The sequence below is a fragment of the Peromyscus eremicus genome, chromosome 5 (assembly GCF_949786415.1).
Source record: "Peromyscus eremicus chromosome 5, PerEre_H2_v1, whole genome shotgun sequence".
NCBI classification, from domain to species: Eukaryota; Metazoa; Chordata; class Mammalia; order Rodentia; family Cricetidae; genus Peromyscus; species Peromyscus eremicus.
Window position 1 is genome coordinate 125,171,571 of NC_081420.1, and position 18,759 is coordinate 125,190,329.

Below are 18,759 nucleotides of genomic sequence, written 5' to 3' on the forward strand. Positions count from 1 at the left end.
TTAGAAACAAGAAATAATCTGTGTCCCACAAAAGAATACGCTAACAAAACAAGACAGTTCTTTTTGTGAAAAGCATGCAACAAGACCCAACTGGTCTAGCAAGCATATCAGACCCAAGGTCGCTCCTGTCTCGTCCCTGACAGAGGTCATGACTGTTCCATCCCATTGGTGGCAACTCTACTTCACAAGCTGGTGCAGAGGAGGCAAGGAAGCCTGATGAAACATGAGTCCTCGCTGGGTTAACTTCCTTCCACAGAAAACCAAAAACGTTTCTCACAATTCCCCCTTTGTTACACTCCTCTCTCAAACTTAGCCAACAAATATTGACCATTTGGAGTTTCTGGTAACAGTAAACCATTGTTATACCAAGTTATGGCTTAAGTGTGGTTCACAGTAAGCCCACCTTCCTATAGAAAGGTCCCTTCACCAACTGATGGACCTGGCCCAGCTAGAGTACGAGGTTTTCACCCTAGATGGGAAGTTTTCTCTTGACCAGGAGATTGCCTCAACAGACATTCCCTGCGTTGTCTTAGTCAGGGTTCTATTGCTGCAGTGAAGCACCAGGACCAAAAGCAAGTTGGGGAAGAAAGGGTTTATTTGGCTTACACTTCCACATTATAGTCCATAATTGAAGGAAGTCAGGACAGGAACTCAAGCAGGGCAGGAACCTGGAGGCAGGAGTTGATGCAGAGGCCATGGAGGGGTGCTGCTTACTGGCTTGCTCAGTGACTTGCTCAGCCTGCTTTATTATAGAACCCAGGACCACCAGCCCAGGGGTGGCACCACCCACAATGGGCTGGCTCCTCCCACTTTGATCACTAATTAAGAAAAAGCCTGCCGGGCGGTGGTGGCGCACGCCTTTAATCCCAGCACTCGGGAGGCAGAGCCAGGCGGATCTCTGTGAGTTCGAGGCCAGCCTGGACTACCAAGTGAGTCCCAGGAAAGGTGCAAAGCTACATAGAGAAACCCTGTCTCGAAAAACCAAAAAAAAAAAAAAAAAAAAAAAAGAAAAAGCCTAACAGCTGGATCTTATGGAGGCATTTTCTCAATGGAGGTTCAGCTGAAGTGTGTGTGTCAGGTTGACTTAAGACCAGCCAGTGCGGGATATCTGGTCTCTGATAAGGATGGGACTGCTAAGAAGCACGGCAATGTTTTTGGCTTTTAGCCAAGAAAAATGTGTTTACTCTGGGGTCTTTTCATCGTAAACTACCTAGACAGTTTCTGCCTCCTGTTCCTATCACCACCTGAAGAGGTGACCCTGCATGATGTTGGGAATTTGTGGCAACAACCAATGTGACTCCCGCCAGCTGAATTGGGGTATCAAGTGTGGTAGTTTTGAGTTACCCCTCCAGAGGACAGGAAGCCTGACAGGTTCACGGAAAGAGCAGGAGGAGGTTAGGTGAGGGAGGAGCAGATGCAAGAGGGGTTAGCCTAGGCAGGGAGCCAGGAGAGCCAGAAGACATGCCCCTTAGGATCTTTGGATGGGCTCACGGGAGCATCCGGCTACTAGGCTCCTCCTCCATTTTCCTTTGGCCTTCATGGCCTGATTCAACAGTGATGAACTTAGGACCTATTGTCAGGCACTATTACAGCTGTTGGGTTGGTTAGAACCAGTGTGAGGTCCCTTCCAGATGGCTCTAGAGAGAGAAAGATAAGAATTTTGAATTTTTAGTTAAAAAAATAAAATAAAATAGGCTTATCTCTCTTGACTGCAAGTAGCCCTTCAGTGAGCCAAAGTCTGAGTCTTAAATCTGAGCCAACACTCCGGAGGCAAAGGCAGGTGGATCTCTGAGCTCAAGGCCAGCCTGGTCTACAAAGTGAGTTCCAGGACAGCCAGGGCTACACAAAGAAACATTGTCTTGGGAAAAAAAAAAAAAAAAAACTGGGCTGGAGAGATGTCTTGGTAGTTAAGAACACCAGCTGTTCTTCCAGAGGACCTGGGTTCAGTTCCTGGCACCCCTATGGGAGCTCACAATTGTCTGTAACTCCAGTTCCTGGAGATCTGACACTCTCACACAGACATACATGCAGTATGTCAAACACCAATGCACATAAAAATAAAATAAAGTAAAGCCGGGCGTTGGTGGTGCACGCCTTTGATCCCAGCACTCGGGAGGCAGAGCCAGGCGGATCTCTGTGAGTTCGAGGCCAGCCTGGGCTACCAAGTGAGTTCCAGGAAAAGGCACAAAGCTACACAGAGAAACCCTGTCTCAAAAAACCAAAAATAAAATAAAATAAAATAAAATAAAATAAAGTAAAAGTAATAGATCATTTTAAACAACCAAAAGATCAGAGTAGCATTTGTTTGTTTAAAACAGGGTCTCATTATGTAGCTTTGCTGTCCTGGAACTCACTCTGTTAGACCAGGCTGGCCTTGAACTCACAGAGATCCACCTGCCTCTGCCTCCTGAGTGCTGGGATTAAAGGTGTGCCGCCACCACTGCCCAGCACAAAGTCTGGGAAGTCCAACCCCTTGGACTTTTGAGGAAACACCAATCACTGGTGTTCTGTTACATGTTCTTGCTGGGCAGTTAAGACCAAGCAGATGGCCAAAATCAATCACTTCCTTTGGTTTGGGTTTTGGTTTCTCCTGTCAAGCGGAGTTGAGAGTCTGGTCCTCAGGGGTCACTACTTGGGCTTGAGAGGAACCTCTGGCTCCATCTATTCCAGCACAAGTCTAAGGCTCACCATGACTTTACTCCATCCTCTGCTCCTCCTCCTCTATAGGCCCGACACTGGTTAGAGTTCACCTAGTGGGTCTCCATGGCCTCCCTGAACAAGAGAACAGATGACTCCCCATAGTTACAGGACATTTTTAGAGAAGCCCCACAGTGCCCTGGGATCTAGTTGACCTTGGAGAGAAAGGAGGGAATACTGTCTTTTTAATCCCTCTGCCCACAGCAGTACAGGCCTCCAAGTATGGTCATTGAACACTGAGAAGGTCAGCTACAGCAGTCAAGTATTTTAACTACTGTGTTTGCCTAGACAAAAACAAAACACTCTTACAAGAAACATGGGTTAGACATAACACTCTTACAAGAAACATGAATTGGACATACATGTTTGCCCTTTAACCCAGTCCTTGTACTCATCAAGAGTGGGTCAATAACACCATTCGTTTAAACAGACATTTAACATCAATGTATTGAACCTTGACTCTAGAAATGATAATGTCATATGCATAATCTCTAAGTCTCATCTTTTACAAACTTTGAATGACTTCAGACCTTCATAATGTGCATAGACTTCCTGGTTTTCTTTTTCATTCTAGAAACATCCAGTCATCTTAATCTTCATGCATAAACCATTCTTTATTAAAGCTATTTCCATTTTTCGTATCCTTCTTACATTTTCTTTTACTCATCAGTTTTTTTTCTTAACACCATGAGACCTGATATTATCATTAACAAGATAAATTTACCACCTGTTGTGAGAATTTTTTCTCTTCAGGTCCTAAAGTCCTTATGACAAACTGAAGTTCACCTGGGGCCTTACTTACAAGTGCATGGCTGAGGGGCTCTGACAGGAGTGTGAGTGACCTGAAGCCACACTGGAAAGTCTTCCCTCAGTGTGGACAGTGGCTTCCCCACAGTGCAGCCTGCTCTCTCCAGTCTTCCCGCCTTTATGTTTTAGCTCCTCCTCAAGACCTCTGCCATGAGGGCAGAACCTCACTCAGCCAGCTGGGAGAGGGGCTGGGTGCTCAGTGAGGGTCCAGTGACCCCGCCCACACCCTCCTCTTATGAAGGAACATCAGTAGTAACAGGTCCAGCTGTGATGATCTTTTTAAAGATTTGTTTATTTAATTCTTCATGTGTACACATGCACCTCTGCATATGTATGTATGTACGTACACCACATGCACCTCTGCATATGTATGTACGTACACCACATGCACCTCTGCATATGTATGTATGTACGTACACCACATGCATGCAAGAGACCTCAGAGATCAGAAGGTGTCAGGGCCTCAGAACTACAGTTGCTGTAAGCTGCCGTGTGGGGACTGGGGACACTGGTGTCCTGTAAGAACAACAATCCCTTATTTTTTTTTTTTTAGTTATTTTTTGAGATTATGACATAATCACATCATTCCCCACTTCCCTTTCCTCCCTCCAAGCCTCCCCCATACTCTTTTAAACGTATGGCCTCTTTTTTCATTAATTTTTCAATAACATCCCTATGTTCCTAAATACAGGAGTACATCCTGCTCAGTCTATACAGTGTTACTTGTGTGTCTGCAGGGTTGACCCTCTGGTATTAGATAGCCAGTTGCTGTGCTCTTCCTGAGGAAGATGATGTCTCCTGCTCAGCATTCCTCAGTCGCCTGTAGTTCTCTGCACAGGGTAGAAGTCTTGTGGGCTCCCTCCCACCTGGCCTGCACCACCCCCAGTGCCTGTCTGGTGTGGTTGTCCATCTCTGCACAGCTGGTCTTATGAGGAAGGCAGTTGTTTGCCTTAGAGGAGAGTCCTGTGCACCACCACACTCAAAGAGGAAAGCCCGAAAAATAACATCAATAACCTTATGGGCCTGGTGGTCCCCACTTTTAATCCCAACACTCAGGAGGCAGAGGCAGAGGCAGGTGGATCTCTGTGAGTTCAAGGCCAGCATGGTTTATATAGCAAGCTCCAGGACAGCCAGGGCTACATAGTCTTGCAAAATAAAAAATAAATAAATAATAACATTACCATGTAGACATTTAGACATTGATAACAAGATCTATAAGCTCCAAGGTAAGTCTTACAGAAAACACAAGACAGTCAGGTATTGTTTTATAGCTTGTACATCCGGAGGATGACCAGCAGAGCCATGCTCCAGGCTTTGAATGACAGAGACATAGTAAAACATCATCAAACTGATGTTTGTAACGTCACCGAGCTAAGGAGGCCTTGTGAGAAAATGACACTGGAGTCACTGTGAAGTTTGGTTTCGTTTTGGGTTTTTGTTTGTTTGTTTTATTTTGGTTTTTTTTTAAGCCAGCAGGTCCTCTCTGTCCTCAGCTTGACCTGATTATTTTCCATTCCTGTCCTTATCTCAACGCCCACCCCTAAGGAGGAAATTTCTTGAATCTAAACTGAGAGTCCCTTGGAGGCCCTGCGGGTACAACGCTTGTTCGTTCTCACAAGTGTCCTGAACACCAGCTGTGATGTGCAGCTTCCCTGGGCCCTTTCCCGCGTTGCTGAGAAACTTTCCATCCTCGGAGCCTTTCCAGCCCAGTTTACCTGAGACCCTGGGAGCACCACAACATGTCAGGGGACGTGTCTTCCAGGGATGGGCTTGAAGTTCAAAACAAGCCCCTGAATTGTTAGAAACAAAGAGTAACCTCCATGTTCCATGAAGGGACACACCAAAAAAAAAAAAAAAAAAAAAAAAAAAAAAAAAAAAATTCTTTTTGTAAAACGTACAGGCCCAAACCCAAATCAGTCTAGCAAGCACACAGGACCAAGATGACTTCCGCCTTTATCCCTGATATAGGTTGTGACTGCATCTCATCCCATTGGTGGGAGCTTGAAGCCAGCCTGGTCTACAGAGTGAGTTCCAGGACAGTCAGGGCTACACAGAGAAACCCTGTCTCAAAAACCAAACAAAACAAAAAGTTCAGAGAGAGTGGGAAGCAGGGTGTGCTGGTGCTCATCCACGGTGCCAGCACACAGGAAGAGGCAAAAGGACTGGCAGTGTGAGGCCAGCCTAGGCTACACAGTGTGAGGCCAGCCTAGGCTACCTAGTGAGACCCTATGAGAGATACAGATCCTCAGAAGGACATCTAAGCAAAAACTATAGCCAGTGCAAATGCCCTGAGGCAGGAGCATGGCTGATATGCTTGAAGACAGGGAAGAGCCTGGCGAGCAACCCGGAGACGGGGCACTGAGGATGGACATGTGGAGCGAGGAAAGTCTGGGAGTCACACAGATCCCCCGATGGCCACCACCAGCCCTCCCACAGCCCCACTGGGTCCCCTGCACTTCCCTTCTCATCTTTCTGACACTTGTCACATGGTATCGTGTGTGGGTGTGGCGCCTCTGCCGTGGCACACACGTGTAGCGCAGAGGACAGCTTGTGGGAGTCAGTTCTCCCCTTTACCGTGTGGGTCCCAGGGATCAAACCCTGGTGGTCAGGCCTTGTGACAAGAACCTGTCGGTGCTCACTGAGCCCTTCCCATGGACTTTTAAGGCACAACCGGGTCGAGCAGAGAGAGCCCTGTGAGCACTCAAGGGGACGGTCCCCTGAGACTTGGGCCCGTGACTGGCCAGCCCAGAGCCTCAGTCCGTACCCTGGTAGGGAGGCAGTGGTGTCCATTTGGGGCTGGAGCCCAGGTCACAGGTCACGGGTCACTGATGCTGCCTATCCTCAGGAGCGCCACAGGAGAAGCGTGGCACAACATCATGCTCTCCTGTCTCAGTGGGAAGCCGTGTGATAAGAACTCTGGGATCCTCACAGCCGACTGTGGCAATGAGTTTGCATACTTCTACTTCGTCTCCTTCATCTTCCTTTGCTCGTTTCTGGTGAGTTTGCACACGTGGAGGGCCATGTCCTCAGCCCTGCCCTTGACTCCAGTACGTGAATCTCTGTAGACTGTGACTGGGGTAGAAGACAAATTGTCTCCCACACGGTGACAACTGGATGGGTGACTGTGGGTCTTTGCACTGTAAAGGAACACCCCGGCTCCTCTACTCTGAGCCATAGCAGACACTCCCTCCTGCAGAGGCCCAGGGCCTTCCCAGCTGGAACTGGACCCCAGTGAAAACTTGAATTTAGCTCTGGTGGGTAGATTTGCACATAGCAGGCTCTGGCTTTGGCTCCGGGCTCACATAGCGCACCGTGCCTCCACTGTGCCTCTCTCTTGGGCTTTGCCTCTGGGTGTGTCTGTCCATCTCTCTCCCCTTTGCCAGGCTTCCACTCTCACTGGCCTTTTGAGTGGGTATCTTTTGTGTCTGTGCCGTTTATGTGTGCGCCCTTTCTTTCCCTTGGGTCTGTGTGCCTCTTGCCCCTCCCCCATGGTCTCCTCTCTACTCCCATTGGCCCCCTTGGCCCCCAGATGCTGAATCTCTTCGTTGCTGTCATAATGGACAACTTCGAGTACCTCACCCGAGATTCCTCCATCCTGGGCCCCCACCACCTGGATGAGTACGTGCGTGTCTGGGCCGAGTATGACCCTGCTGCCTGGTAAGGAGGATCACAAATCTTCTGGCTGTGTTGCTAACCTCCTCCTGAAACTGGGACAGGAACTAAGTCAGGTCTGGGGTGTGGAACATTGGAACCTCAGGAGTGAGGAGTCCAGGGTGGGAATCATGACTTTCACACTACCTCAGGCTGAGTGCAAACCACCCCTTGTTCAAGCCCCAGCCTTTCTCGATGAACGTGGTCAACTAGGGGGATTTTCAAGGTTCCCTGGCTTCCACAACTCTCCACAACCTGGTCTCTTACGGTGAGGCCTCCAGCTGGTAACCTACATTAAGAACCTCTGGCCTCCATTCACCTGGGAGTGTAGAGGCAGCCCTGGCCCACCTTGGCACATGCCCCAGTGTTAGAGTGGCAGCATTCAGTTCAAAATTTAAAGTAGGCTGGACATTGTGGCACATGTGGGTAATCCCAACACTCAAAAGGCTGAGGCAGGAGAATCAGGAGTGCAGGGCTAGCCTGGGCTACAATTGACCTTGTTTCAAAAACAAAATAAGCCAGGCATGGTGGCACACACCTTTAATACCAGCAAACAGGAGGCAGAGGCAGGCGGATCTCAAGGCCAGCCTGGTCTATAGAAAGAGTTTCAGGACAGCCAGGTCTATTACACAGAGAAACCCTGTTTCAAAAAACCAAAAACAAATAAGCAAAATCCAAATAAAATAATAGTAATAATAATAGTAATAGTAATAATAATAAAGCTTACAAAAGAGCCAGGTAGAGTGGTGCACACCTATAATCCCAGCTTTTAGGAGACTGAGGCAGGAGGACCAGGAGTTCGAGGTCTATTACCTTACTTCAAATATAATTTTAGGGCTAGCAAATGACTCAGTGTGTAAAGGCACTTGCTGCCTAGTCTAAGTTCAATCCCCAGGATCCACCCAGATGGTGAAAAGCAGCTCCCACAAGTTATTCTCTCACCTACACATACACACACACACACACACACACACACACACACACACACACACACACACACACACGGCTGGGAGATGGATCGATTAAGACCATGTGCTGCTCTTGCAAAGAACCCAGGTTCAGGTCTCAGCCTGGTCTGTATAGTGAGTTTCAGGACAGTCAAGGTCACATGGTGAGACCCTGTCTCAAAAAAAAAAAAGCCAGAAGGTGAACAAATAAGCCTTTTTAAAAATAAAATTAGGGGTTGGGGATTTAGCTCAGTGGTAGAGCGCATGCCTAGCAAGCGCAAGGCCCTGGGTTCGGTCCTCAGCTCTGGAAAAAAATAAAAGGAAAAAAAATTAAAAAAATAAAATTAAAAAGTGGGGCTGAGGCTGGAGAGATGACTCAGTGGTTAGGAGCACTGACTGTTCTTCCAGAGGTCCTGAGTTCAATTCCCAGCAACCACATGGTGGCTCACAACCATCCGTAATGATGCCCTCTTCTGGCCCGCAGGGACCCATGCAGGCAGAACACTGTATATATAGAAATAAATAAAAACAATAAATAAATTTAAAAAAAAAATCTACCTTAAAAAAAAAAGAATGAGATCAAAAGATATTTTAAAAAAAAATTAGGACTGGAGAGATGGCTCAGTGGTCAAGGGCACTAGTTGCCCTTGCAGAGGACCCAGGTTCAATTCCCGGAACCCAACATGGCAGCTCACAACTGTCTTTAACTCCAGCTCCAGGGGATTTTATGCCCTCTTCTGGCTTCTGTGGACACCCACACACAGGTACATAAGTAAATAATAAATATTTTTTATTAAAATAAAAACTGTCAAGGTCTAAGAACGTGGCTCTTGCCTAGCATATTTGAGGCCCTTGGTTCCATCTCCCACACCTTGAAAAATAAATTAAAAACTTAGAGACGCTCACACAGGAAAGCGGGGAGACAGGTGCATCCTACCGATGATAGCAAGGCTGAGTCTCCCTGTTGCACAGAGACACCGCCCCCCCCCCCCCCAGCATACCCTCTGCTGGCAACAGGAGATCACAGGGCATCTTAGACTACATGGAGTGTCCTGAGGCACCTCCGGGGCAGCAGAACAAGGATTCTAGTTCCTTCTGGACCCAGGACTGAAGGAGCACCCCTGTGGCTCTTAGTGGTCTGTGCTCTGCTTCTTCCAGCCTCAGCCCTGAAAAATAGGCCCACAAGCAAATGCAGAGAGCTGTCTGTCTCCCCCATGACTGCAGCCCCCAGAGAAGGCCTCCTTGAGTCGGAGAGGCCGGGGCAAGGCATGTGACTGGGGCTGGTTTGGGGGCCTGTTTAACTCTTCCTTTTTGATTTAGGTCACTGCACTGGGATGCTGTCCCTTCCACTAGGCCACATACCCACCCACACCAGTGTAGCCACTGTAGGTGGCAAAGGAGGCAGATGCAGAGGACTCCCGAGTGGAGAGGCCACAGCCTAGAACCTGCAGCACCCCATCAGAGTCTCCCTGAGGGCGGGGGGTGCACAAGTGTCTCTGAATGTGTCAGACCGTTTACTTGTCCCGGAGTCCCACTCCTTCAAGTCAGGAGGCCTCAGCCTCGTCATCCCGGTCCCACTGTGTGCTTGGGGCCCTTTTCGTGGTGACCAACCCAGGACCTCCACTAACCCTTTCTTCTCCTTTCAGCGGCCGCATTCACTATAAGGACATGTACAGTTTATTGCGAGTAATATCGCCCCCTCTCGGCTTAGGCAAGAAATGTCCTCATAGGGTTGCTTGCAAGGTTTGATTTCCACTAAAACCTGCTAGCATCGATTGAATGAGTGTGGCTTGGGGTCTTCCATATATATATTTCATATATATATATTTCTCAAAAACAGAGCCATCTCTCTCTTGCATTACACTAGCAAACTGTTAGCCTCCAGAATGCGGCCATGCAGACTCCACGAAGCATGGGACATACCTCTGTTCCCTCCGAACATCTGTGCTTGCTCTTAGCTGAAGCTGCCCATCCCGTGGTCTCAATGACACCCCCAAATCAGACGCATCCCTTGGGGGAGTTGTAACTTTGCATTCCCTACCCCCACTCTCTCCTCCGCCACTCCCTGCCTCCTGAAGCCTCCAGCCTCACTGCCCACCCCCATGCTCTGCCCTAGCTCCTCTTCCTCACCCAGGCCCCCTCAGAGACCAGCCTCAGCCAAGCCAGAGTACTCGGCCCCTGGAATGAACGGTAAAGCTCTCCAGCTCGTACCACCTGAGCCAGCCTGGAGCCCAAGTGGAGTCTGACTGTTTCTCTTTTCTCTCTCTCTCTGCCTGCTTGTAAGCAGTGAAATAATCATTTTTAATTACCTTTTCTTCCATTTTTCTCCTCTTTTCCATTTATTTGAAATATCTATTTTATCGTTCTCTGCCTCTTTCTCTATTTTTTCGGCTCGTGTGGTTTTTTTGGTTTTTGGTTTTTTTGGTTTTTTCTTCTTTTTTTTTTTTTCTTTTTCCGTTTCTTCTCCACCTCCCCCCCCCTTTTGGTTCTCTGCCCCACCCCCACCCCGTCCTGTTTTTTTGTTTCTGGTGCTGCCAGGGGTCGCATGCCTTACCCGGACATGTATCAGATGCTGAGACACATGTCCCCACCCCTGGGTCTGGGGAAGAAGTGCCCGGCCAGAGTGGCTTACAAGGTAGTCTATCTTTGCCAACACCGATGTCCCAGAGCTGGGGACTTTTCGGTGGTGACCACAACACCCAGCGAGTCTTCTGCCGACATCCTCTTCTTTTTTCTTTTTTTCTTTTCTCGAGTAACTGAGTCATGAGCATCCCTCGACTCTCAGCAGCGCACTGTGTCCTTTCTGATGAGTGTCTAAGTGTTTTGAGACTCCATTATGGCCGACAAGCCACGGGGAGGGGGAGGGAGCACTCCAGTCCCCGAGCATCCATATGACCCACCCTGGGGAGCCAAATCGTACGTCTCTGCCCATCCAGAAACGCATAGCCCCAGGCCCAGGGCAGACTGTTTTGTGCCTTCAGCTCTTAAACCCTGGCCTCTCCACACACATCTGAAGCTGACCTCTGACTTAGGGCCCGGGAGATCTGACACCTCCCACAGCTGAGTCCCCCCATCCTCCCCTTGCCCTGGAGATGTCTCCCCAGCGCCTGAACCATGCCACCCATCTACCCAAAATGCCCCAACATGCCTCTCACTCCATTGTTTCAGAGCAAGCAGGAGGGCCGCCGCTGCCCCCACCCGATCGTGGTGCACCAATCAGGCCTTGCACGCTGCCTTGGGGGGGATCTGGGGGTGGGTGGGGGTGTATGCCAGCTGAGGGAGCGAGGAGACTGCTGCTCCTCTAAACTTCTGTCCTGGAATCTCCCCCGGCCCTGGAGGACATCTGCTCCCTCAGTTCATCCTCAAGGTGGCCAGGGATGACCTTCAAACCCCATGCCCCAGAAGTGACTCCATATCCTGACCTTCCCCTCCATCTTGGTTCCTCTCCTTTCAGTACTGTTCCAAGCCTGTGTGGCTGCTCCTCATCCCTCTCAGATTTTAATCTCTTCCCACAAGCATCCCTCCTGTCCCTCCCCAACCTGATGTCTGTATAAAGCCACCATGGCTCCCTAAGGCACCTTTGTGCACATTTTAAATAGCATGTTTTCTACAGAACACTTTGTCTGCTGGGAAACTGTGTTACAGAGAAGACACTTTCCCACTATGCAGCAAAAGCTGTCGTCATATTTAACCCAGTACAGTGCACACCTGCCCAGCTGTACACAGCGCCTCATTTATGTCTATCTACTGCCTCCCTCCCTGCCGGACCCCAGCATCCCACTTCCTACTCTGTTCTTGGTTTACTATCTCCCTACTGTCTGTGAATCCCCTGGTGAAACCCAGATTTGACCTTAACACCCTCTCAAGCCAATGGCACATCAAAGCCCAACATTCCCCCTGCCCAAGCCGCGGAGCAGGCAGAACCGCTGCCTGGAACACAGAATTCCTTCCCTGGGCCTCAGGAATGCCCCTTGTCCCTTCTCCCTGCTACTGCACAGACAGCCATGATCTGGCAAGCCCCGAAAGTCACTTCCCACGGAGCTATGAATGAGTCTCGAGATTCCGTCTGCATGTGCCCGTTTGTGCCGCTCTGTGTAGGCCTCGCTGCATGTCCACAAGGGGCCTGCGTGGGGAGGTGCCTGCCGCTTCTGAGGATGGAATGCTGCGGCTGGGTGCCCATCATCTGCCCATTCTGGGCCGAGCAGGGGGTGGGGGCGGGGAGCGGCGGCTGTGGCCGTGGATCCCACCGCGAGGCTGCTGCACGCACATGCTGCTGACATCCGCCTTCTGCTCTTTCTCTTTGCGGGGACGTGAAAGGGAGCCTTTGAGAAGAACTCTGGTGCAGGGCAAGAATCTGGGGCGACAGCTCTGAGCCCCTAGACCTCAGGTCCCGAAGGCGAGATTTAAAACAGAAAAAACAGCTTGGGCTGGGTGGGAGTGGTGGCAGGCCCTGGCATCCCAGCCGCTCAGGAAACCAAGGCACGAGGATTGCCATGAGTTCATGAGGACAGCCTGTGCTATCAGCAAGACCCTGTCTTCAAAACAAGGGGGGGCGGGGCGAGGTGGAGTCAGCAGTGTGGAGAGCCCTGATTTCCTTCCTTTGCTGCATGCTGGGGAGAGCCGGCGCGGGTGTGAGAAATTCCGTGCTGGCACAGGTGACCACAGGGGAGTTGCCCCAGCTTTAGAGTTCTTCCTGGGGCTCCCTGGGTCGGGTGAATTTGGCTTGCAAGATGCCGCTGGTAGAGCCCAAGAATGACTGCCCTCACCTGGGGTTTTCTGTAGAGACTCCTGCGGATGGACCTGCCTGTAGCAGATGACAACACAGTGCACTTCAACTCCACCCTCATGGCTCTGATCCGAACAGCCCTGGATATCAAGATTGCCAAGGGTAAGGCAAGCTCTAGACTTGGGGGCCTGGAAGCGGGGGCAGCAGAGATTCCCACTCCTGCTGGGTGGTCGGAGGCGCCACCGTCCTTCTCTTCATTTTTGGGCCCGTGTAAACATTCACCCTCCAAGGGGATGCAGCCCTTACCGAGGAGAGCCGCTCCCCCAGTCCAGTCTTTGAAGTAGGTAGCACAATGAGTTGTGTGGACTCAGGGGAAAGGAACCCTGGGCTGAGACCAGCCTGCGTGCAAAAGCCCTGAGAAGTAGGAATAGGTGAAGCAAGGGGTAGGAACCACACGGGGTCCTGCTGAGCTGACTTGGTCTTTGAGTAAGAAGACACCCCCAGGATCAGAGAGAAGAGGTAGGATCTGACCCAGATCACATGGGAGTGATGTCTTGAGTCTATGGAGACAACCGGGTGGGAAGAGGTAGGTTGAGAGCCTGTGTTAATCTGACTGTCGTGAACTGGCGGCCGGGCGGGGCTTATAAAGAAGAGGGAGGCAGGCTGGCCAGACGGCTCCGGAAGTAAAAGCGTTTGCCGCCAAACGGGACTGACCTGAATTCAGTTGCTAAGACTTGTTTCCTCCCTTCCCTATGTGCGCTGTGGCATACACAACCTGCCACACACACACACACACACACACACACACACACACACATACACACACACATACACACATACACACACACACACACACACATACACACACACACACACACACATACACACACACACACACACACACACACACACGAATAAAAGTAACTCTAAGACATCTCTGTGAGTTCTGACGGCTCTCGAGATACCCCATCATCAGAGTTTTCAGCCCAGAGAGCTCGGGAACATCAGAGCCTCCCTCCTTTCTAGGCTCTGCAACGTTTTCCTTTGAAACAGAGTTTTGTCTATTGAGAGGTTGAAAAGAGAGTGGAGAGGGTGAGAAGGAGGGGACTCCTCAGGCTCCATCTTCGGTTTACCCACAACCTCTGGCCTTTATTTCTTACTGTCTGACATCTCTCTCCCTCTCTCTCTCCTCTCTCTCTCTCTCTCTCTCTCTCTCTCTCTCTCTCTCTCTCTTTTTTGGTTTTTCGAGACAGGGTTTCTCTGTGTAGCTTTGCGCCTTTCCTGGAACTCACAGAGATCTGCCTGGCTCTGCAACCCTCCTGAGTTCTGGGATTAAAGGCGTGCGCCACCACCACCCGGCTCCTCTTTTTTTTTTTTTTTTTTTTTTTTTTAATGATTTATTTTATTTTTAAAACATCTTAAAAAGATTTACTTATTTTTATTTTTTTATTTTTTTTATTTTTATTTATTTATTTATTTATTTATTTATTTATTTGGTTTTTCGAGATAGGGTTTCTCTGTGTAGCTTTGCACCTCTCCTGGAACTCACTTGGTAGCCCAGGCTGGCCTCGAACTCACAGAGATCCGCCTGCCTCTGCCTCCCGAGTGCTGGGATTAAAGGCGTGCGCCGCCGCCGCCCGGCCTTATTTTTATCTTATGTGTATGAATCTTTGCTAGAATATAGGCCTGTGTGCCACATGTGTGCCTGGTGTCCCAGGAGGCCAAAAGCAGAAGTCAGATGCCCAGGAACTAGAGTTACAGGCAGTTGTGAATTGCCCAATATAGGTGCTGAGAACTGAAAGCTGGTCTTTTGCAGGAGCAGTAAGTGTTGGGTGATATTTTGATCACATTCTGACTCTCCCAAGACTGTCAATAAAATTTACTTTGAATCAGAGAGCAGAGCTAGCTATTAGCTGACCAAAATTAACCATAGAGATTTTGGAGGACTTAGAACAGATAGACAGGAAGTAGTAGAGTGGGGCTTCGAGAAGGTCTCGGCCTTTTTGGATAGAGGGATGAGAGCGAAAGGAGGTTGCTTCTCTGATCACTCAAGTTCTTACCCTGATATGTCCTTCCCAAGTTTTTTATTGGTAAAGAATAATTAGATAAACACATCATCTGGCACCCAACATGGGGCACCATTTGTTGACAGACTTTTCTGTTCTTCCTGCCAGCTCCCAAATCACGACACAGAGACTTATTGTTAATTATGAAAGCTCAGCCAGTAGCTTAGGCTTGTTTCTAACTAACTAGCTCATAACTTAAATTAACCCTTTTTTGTTAATTTGCGTGCTGCCATGTGGCTCAGTGCATCAAGTGAGTGCGATAACCACTGGGCCATCTCTCCAGCTCTCTCTCCATTTTATTTCTCCTTGAAATTTCCAACATTTTATACTAGTAGAATTTTTCTTTTTTTTTTCTTTTCATTGATTTTGTTTGTTTGTTTGTTTGTTTGTTTGTTTTTCAAGACAGGGTTTCTCTGTGTAGCCCTGGCTGTCCTGGAACTCACTTCATAGACCAGGCTGGCCTTAAACTCACAGAGATCTGCCTGCCTCTGCCTCCTGAGTGCTGGGATTTTTTTTCTTTTCTTTTCTTTTCTTTTCTTCCTTCCTTCCTTCCTTCCTTCCTTCCTTCCTTCCTTCCTCTGCAGCCCTAGCTGGCCTGGTGCTTGTTATTGTACACCAAGCTAGCTTAACTCATGGAGATCCAATCGCCTCTGCTTCATGAGTGCTAGCATTAAAGATATGGCTACCATGTCCAGCTGGATTTATTTTGAATCAGGTTTTGGTTGTTTGTTTGGTTGGTTGGTTGGTTGGTTGTGACTGGGTCTCTATGTAGCTCTGGCTATTTGGAACTTACTATGTCTGTGAGACCACAGTCTGGACTCAAGTCACAGAGATACGCCTGCCTCAGCCTCTGAGTACTGGGATGAAAGGTGTGGCCACCATGCCCTGCTGAGAGTGTCCCTGGGTGGGAGTAGTGTCGTTTAGTCTCTGTCTGAGGCCAGCTCTCCCACTGGGTCTTAAGTTCATCCTGCATACTCACAGTAATATGAAGGGCAAGGCACTGGGTGATCACCTCCGAGGTATATTCACAACCAGCACCGTAAGATTCCTTCCAAGCCAGAAATGCATGTGTTGTCTTGGGCTCTCCCATGAGGCCACTGCCCATTGTGGGAAGTTCTGCCACACTTCCACCCTGCAGGTTTTCCTTGGGGAAACCCATGGCTATCCTCTGTGGCGTTGGCACAATCAGGCTCTCAGATGCTGTCTAAACTGAAAGAGGCCATGAGAAAAGGGGGCAGGGCTGGTGAAGGCTCTGACCTTGTGGTGCAGATACTCGGGAAACTACTTGGACACAGTGGGTGATGACCTTGTTGCTGCCCCCGTTGCTGTGGAAACGACCCAGCAGAAGGAACTTGGGAGAGAAGGGTTTTCTTCTGGGTCACAGTTTCAGAGGGATGCAGTTCAGCGTGGCAGGGAGACATGGCCTTAGGAGCAGGAGACTGGCTGATCACATATATCCACACCCAGGAAGCTGAGGAGTACAGGGACTCACCCTCAGCAGCTCACCTTCTCTAAGAGGGTCAACTCGGAAAAAGTCCCACAACCCTCCCAAACAGCCCTACCAATTGGTGACGAAGTGTCCAGACACATGGGGGATGTTTCATAGTCACACCACAGCTGAGAACATCCAACAACCCCGTCATAAAACCAGTGGATGGGACAGGCGGTGGTGATGCACACCTTTAATCCCAGCACTCAGGAGGCAGAGGCAGGTGGATCTCTGTGAGTTCGAGTCCAGCCTGGTCTACAGAGTGAGTTAGTTCCAGGACAGCCAGAGCTGTTACATGGAGAAACCTTGTCTGGGGGGCGGGGGCACCCATGAATGAAGCTGGAGCAATGATCAGCTTTAGGAGCACTGGCTCTCCTGGAGATCAGGTTTCGGTTCCCAGCACTCACAGTGACTCCTAACTGTCTGTGACCCAAGTCGCAAGGGAATGCAGTGCCCCCTCTCTGGCCACACGTGGTATATAGACATAGCTGGAGGCAAAATATCCATGTACACAAATAAAATCTAGAATAAACAAAAGAGAGTAAATGATAGAGGTTTTACCTGGTAATCACAAGGACCACAGATCAGATACAGAGGTGAGTGATAAGTGGCCACAACAGGGACTAAAGAAAGCCCTAGATAATTTAGGCCATTGATCTGCAGCATTCCCACTCTCCACAGTCTTGTCAGTGTATAACTCTTTGGTAGAAGAAGTACAGCATTTCCAGAAAACTCCAGGTCACAGGGGACACACTACATCCTAACCCACACCGTCGCAAGGCCAAGTGAAGACAGGCGGGCAGCTTAGACTGGGGGGCCTCGAGTGTTCACTCTGAATGCCTGAGAACTGAGCTGACAGGGTGCCTCCCAGGTGGATGTGGGTTTGAGGGAGAGAGAATCCCGAGACACCCTCAGACTTGAGGCCTGAGCTGCTAAATGATGGAATGGTTGCCTCAGACAGGAGACAGACAGGGCAGGTTGAGACCAAAGGCCGGAGGCCAGCAAGGAAGCAGGCGCTCGACTTCCTGACAAATGAGTGGGAGCCCAGACCTCAAGCCTGTTATCCCAGCTCCTTGGCAGACTGAGGCAGGAGGATCACAAGTCCAGGACTAGCCTTGGCTACAGGACAGCCTTTACCAGCTTGGTCAGTTTAATGAGACACTGAAAATAAGAGAACTGGGTATAGTTCAGTGATAGCTTTCAGCATGTTCAAGACCCTGAGTCCCATCCCTAGGGAACGGAAAAAAATGAACACCTTTCCCCTAGACACAGCCCAAGGTTCCTTCCGTCACTTCAGGAGACGAAAAAGGCGACTAGGGAGAAGGCTTGAGACTCTGAGACAGAGTGGGCTCCTTAAAAATTGCCGTAACCCCAGCAGAGGCAGAGACAAGCCGATCTCTGTGAGTGAGTTCGAGGCCAGCCAGGACTACACAGAGAAACCCTGTGTCCAAAAAACCAAGCAAACAAAATCATACAAAACAGAATAGCCAGCCAGGTGTGCCAGCACACACCTATAGTCTCAGTACTTAGGGAGTGAGACGGGAAGCTCCTGGGTTCAAGACCAGCCTGGGCTAGAGAGAAAAAAAATTGTGTTAGGAGGACAGAGACCTAGGACTTCAGGAGCAATGAGAGGAAGGCAGGAAGAGGAGAGAGCCCACGTCTGGCACCCAGGGGTTCTAGATCTTACTAGAACACCCAGGGGTTCTAGATCTTACTAGAACTGATCGGTCAGTAATACTCAGTAGGCAGCTGGTTTCATGTCACTGTTTAGAACCCAGGTTCTCCCCACATCACTACTGCTTCCTCAGCCAAGGAAGCAGAACGAGGTGTTTGTTCTTGTAGTGTTAACTAGGACAGTCACATCCTACAGACTCCAAGTCAGTACTCTGAACCTTGACCTCAACCTCTGTGACATCAGTCATTGTATCAGCTATCTATACCACACACAAAAGCAAGTTTCGTGCCTTAAACACAAGCATTGTGGCAGGGGAGATGGGTCCGTGGATAAAAGCATTTGCCCTGCAAACATGAGAACCTGAAAATCTGCATGCACGCACACGTGCACAGACGCACGAGCACATGCACACACACACACACACACACACACACACATGCACACGCACTCACACTCACACACACAGAACGATAACAAAACGTGCGGCACTACTGCTGTGTCACAGCACCTGCGTTAGCAGGCAGAGACAGGCGTAACGAGCTCCCCGGTGCCTGCCTTGGGGAGATCTCTACCAGGGTCCAGAACAGATGCTACAAGCGCCTAAGGATGCTAATCTGGGGGATATCAAATGAATCTAAGCACAGAGTTGTTTAGTCCATTCACTTCATTCTTCTAAGTCAATTCTGTCTACACAGCTTCAG

The 18,759-nt window shown here is 49.5% G+C and overlaps 1 protein-coding gene across 1 annotated transcript in view; it reads left to right on the top strand.

Moving 5' to 3' along the window:
• Cacna1a (calcium voltage-gated channel subunit alpha1 A) overlaps positions 1–18,759 on the top strand; it is a 228,042-nt gene that overhangs the window by 193,591 nt on the left and 15,692 nt on the right. Inside the window, exons 35-38 of the mRNA XM_059263091.1 lie at positions 6,350–6,500; positions 7,034–7,161; positions 9,749–9,845; positions 12,885–12,990. Of these exons, the coding sequence (XP_059119074.1) occupies positions 6,350–6,500; positions 7,034–7,161; positions 9,749–9,845; positions 12,885–12,990 (482 nt within the window). The remainder of the gene's footprint in view (positions 1–6,349; positions 6,501–7,033; positions 7,162–9,748; positions 9,846–12,884; positions 12,991–18,759) is intronic.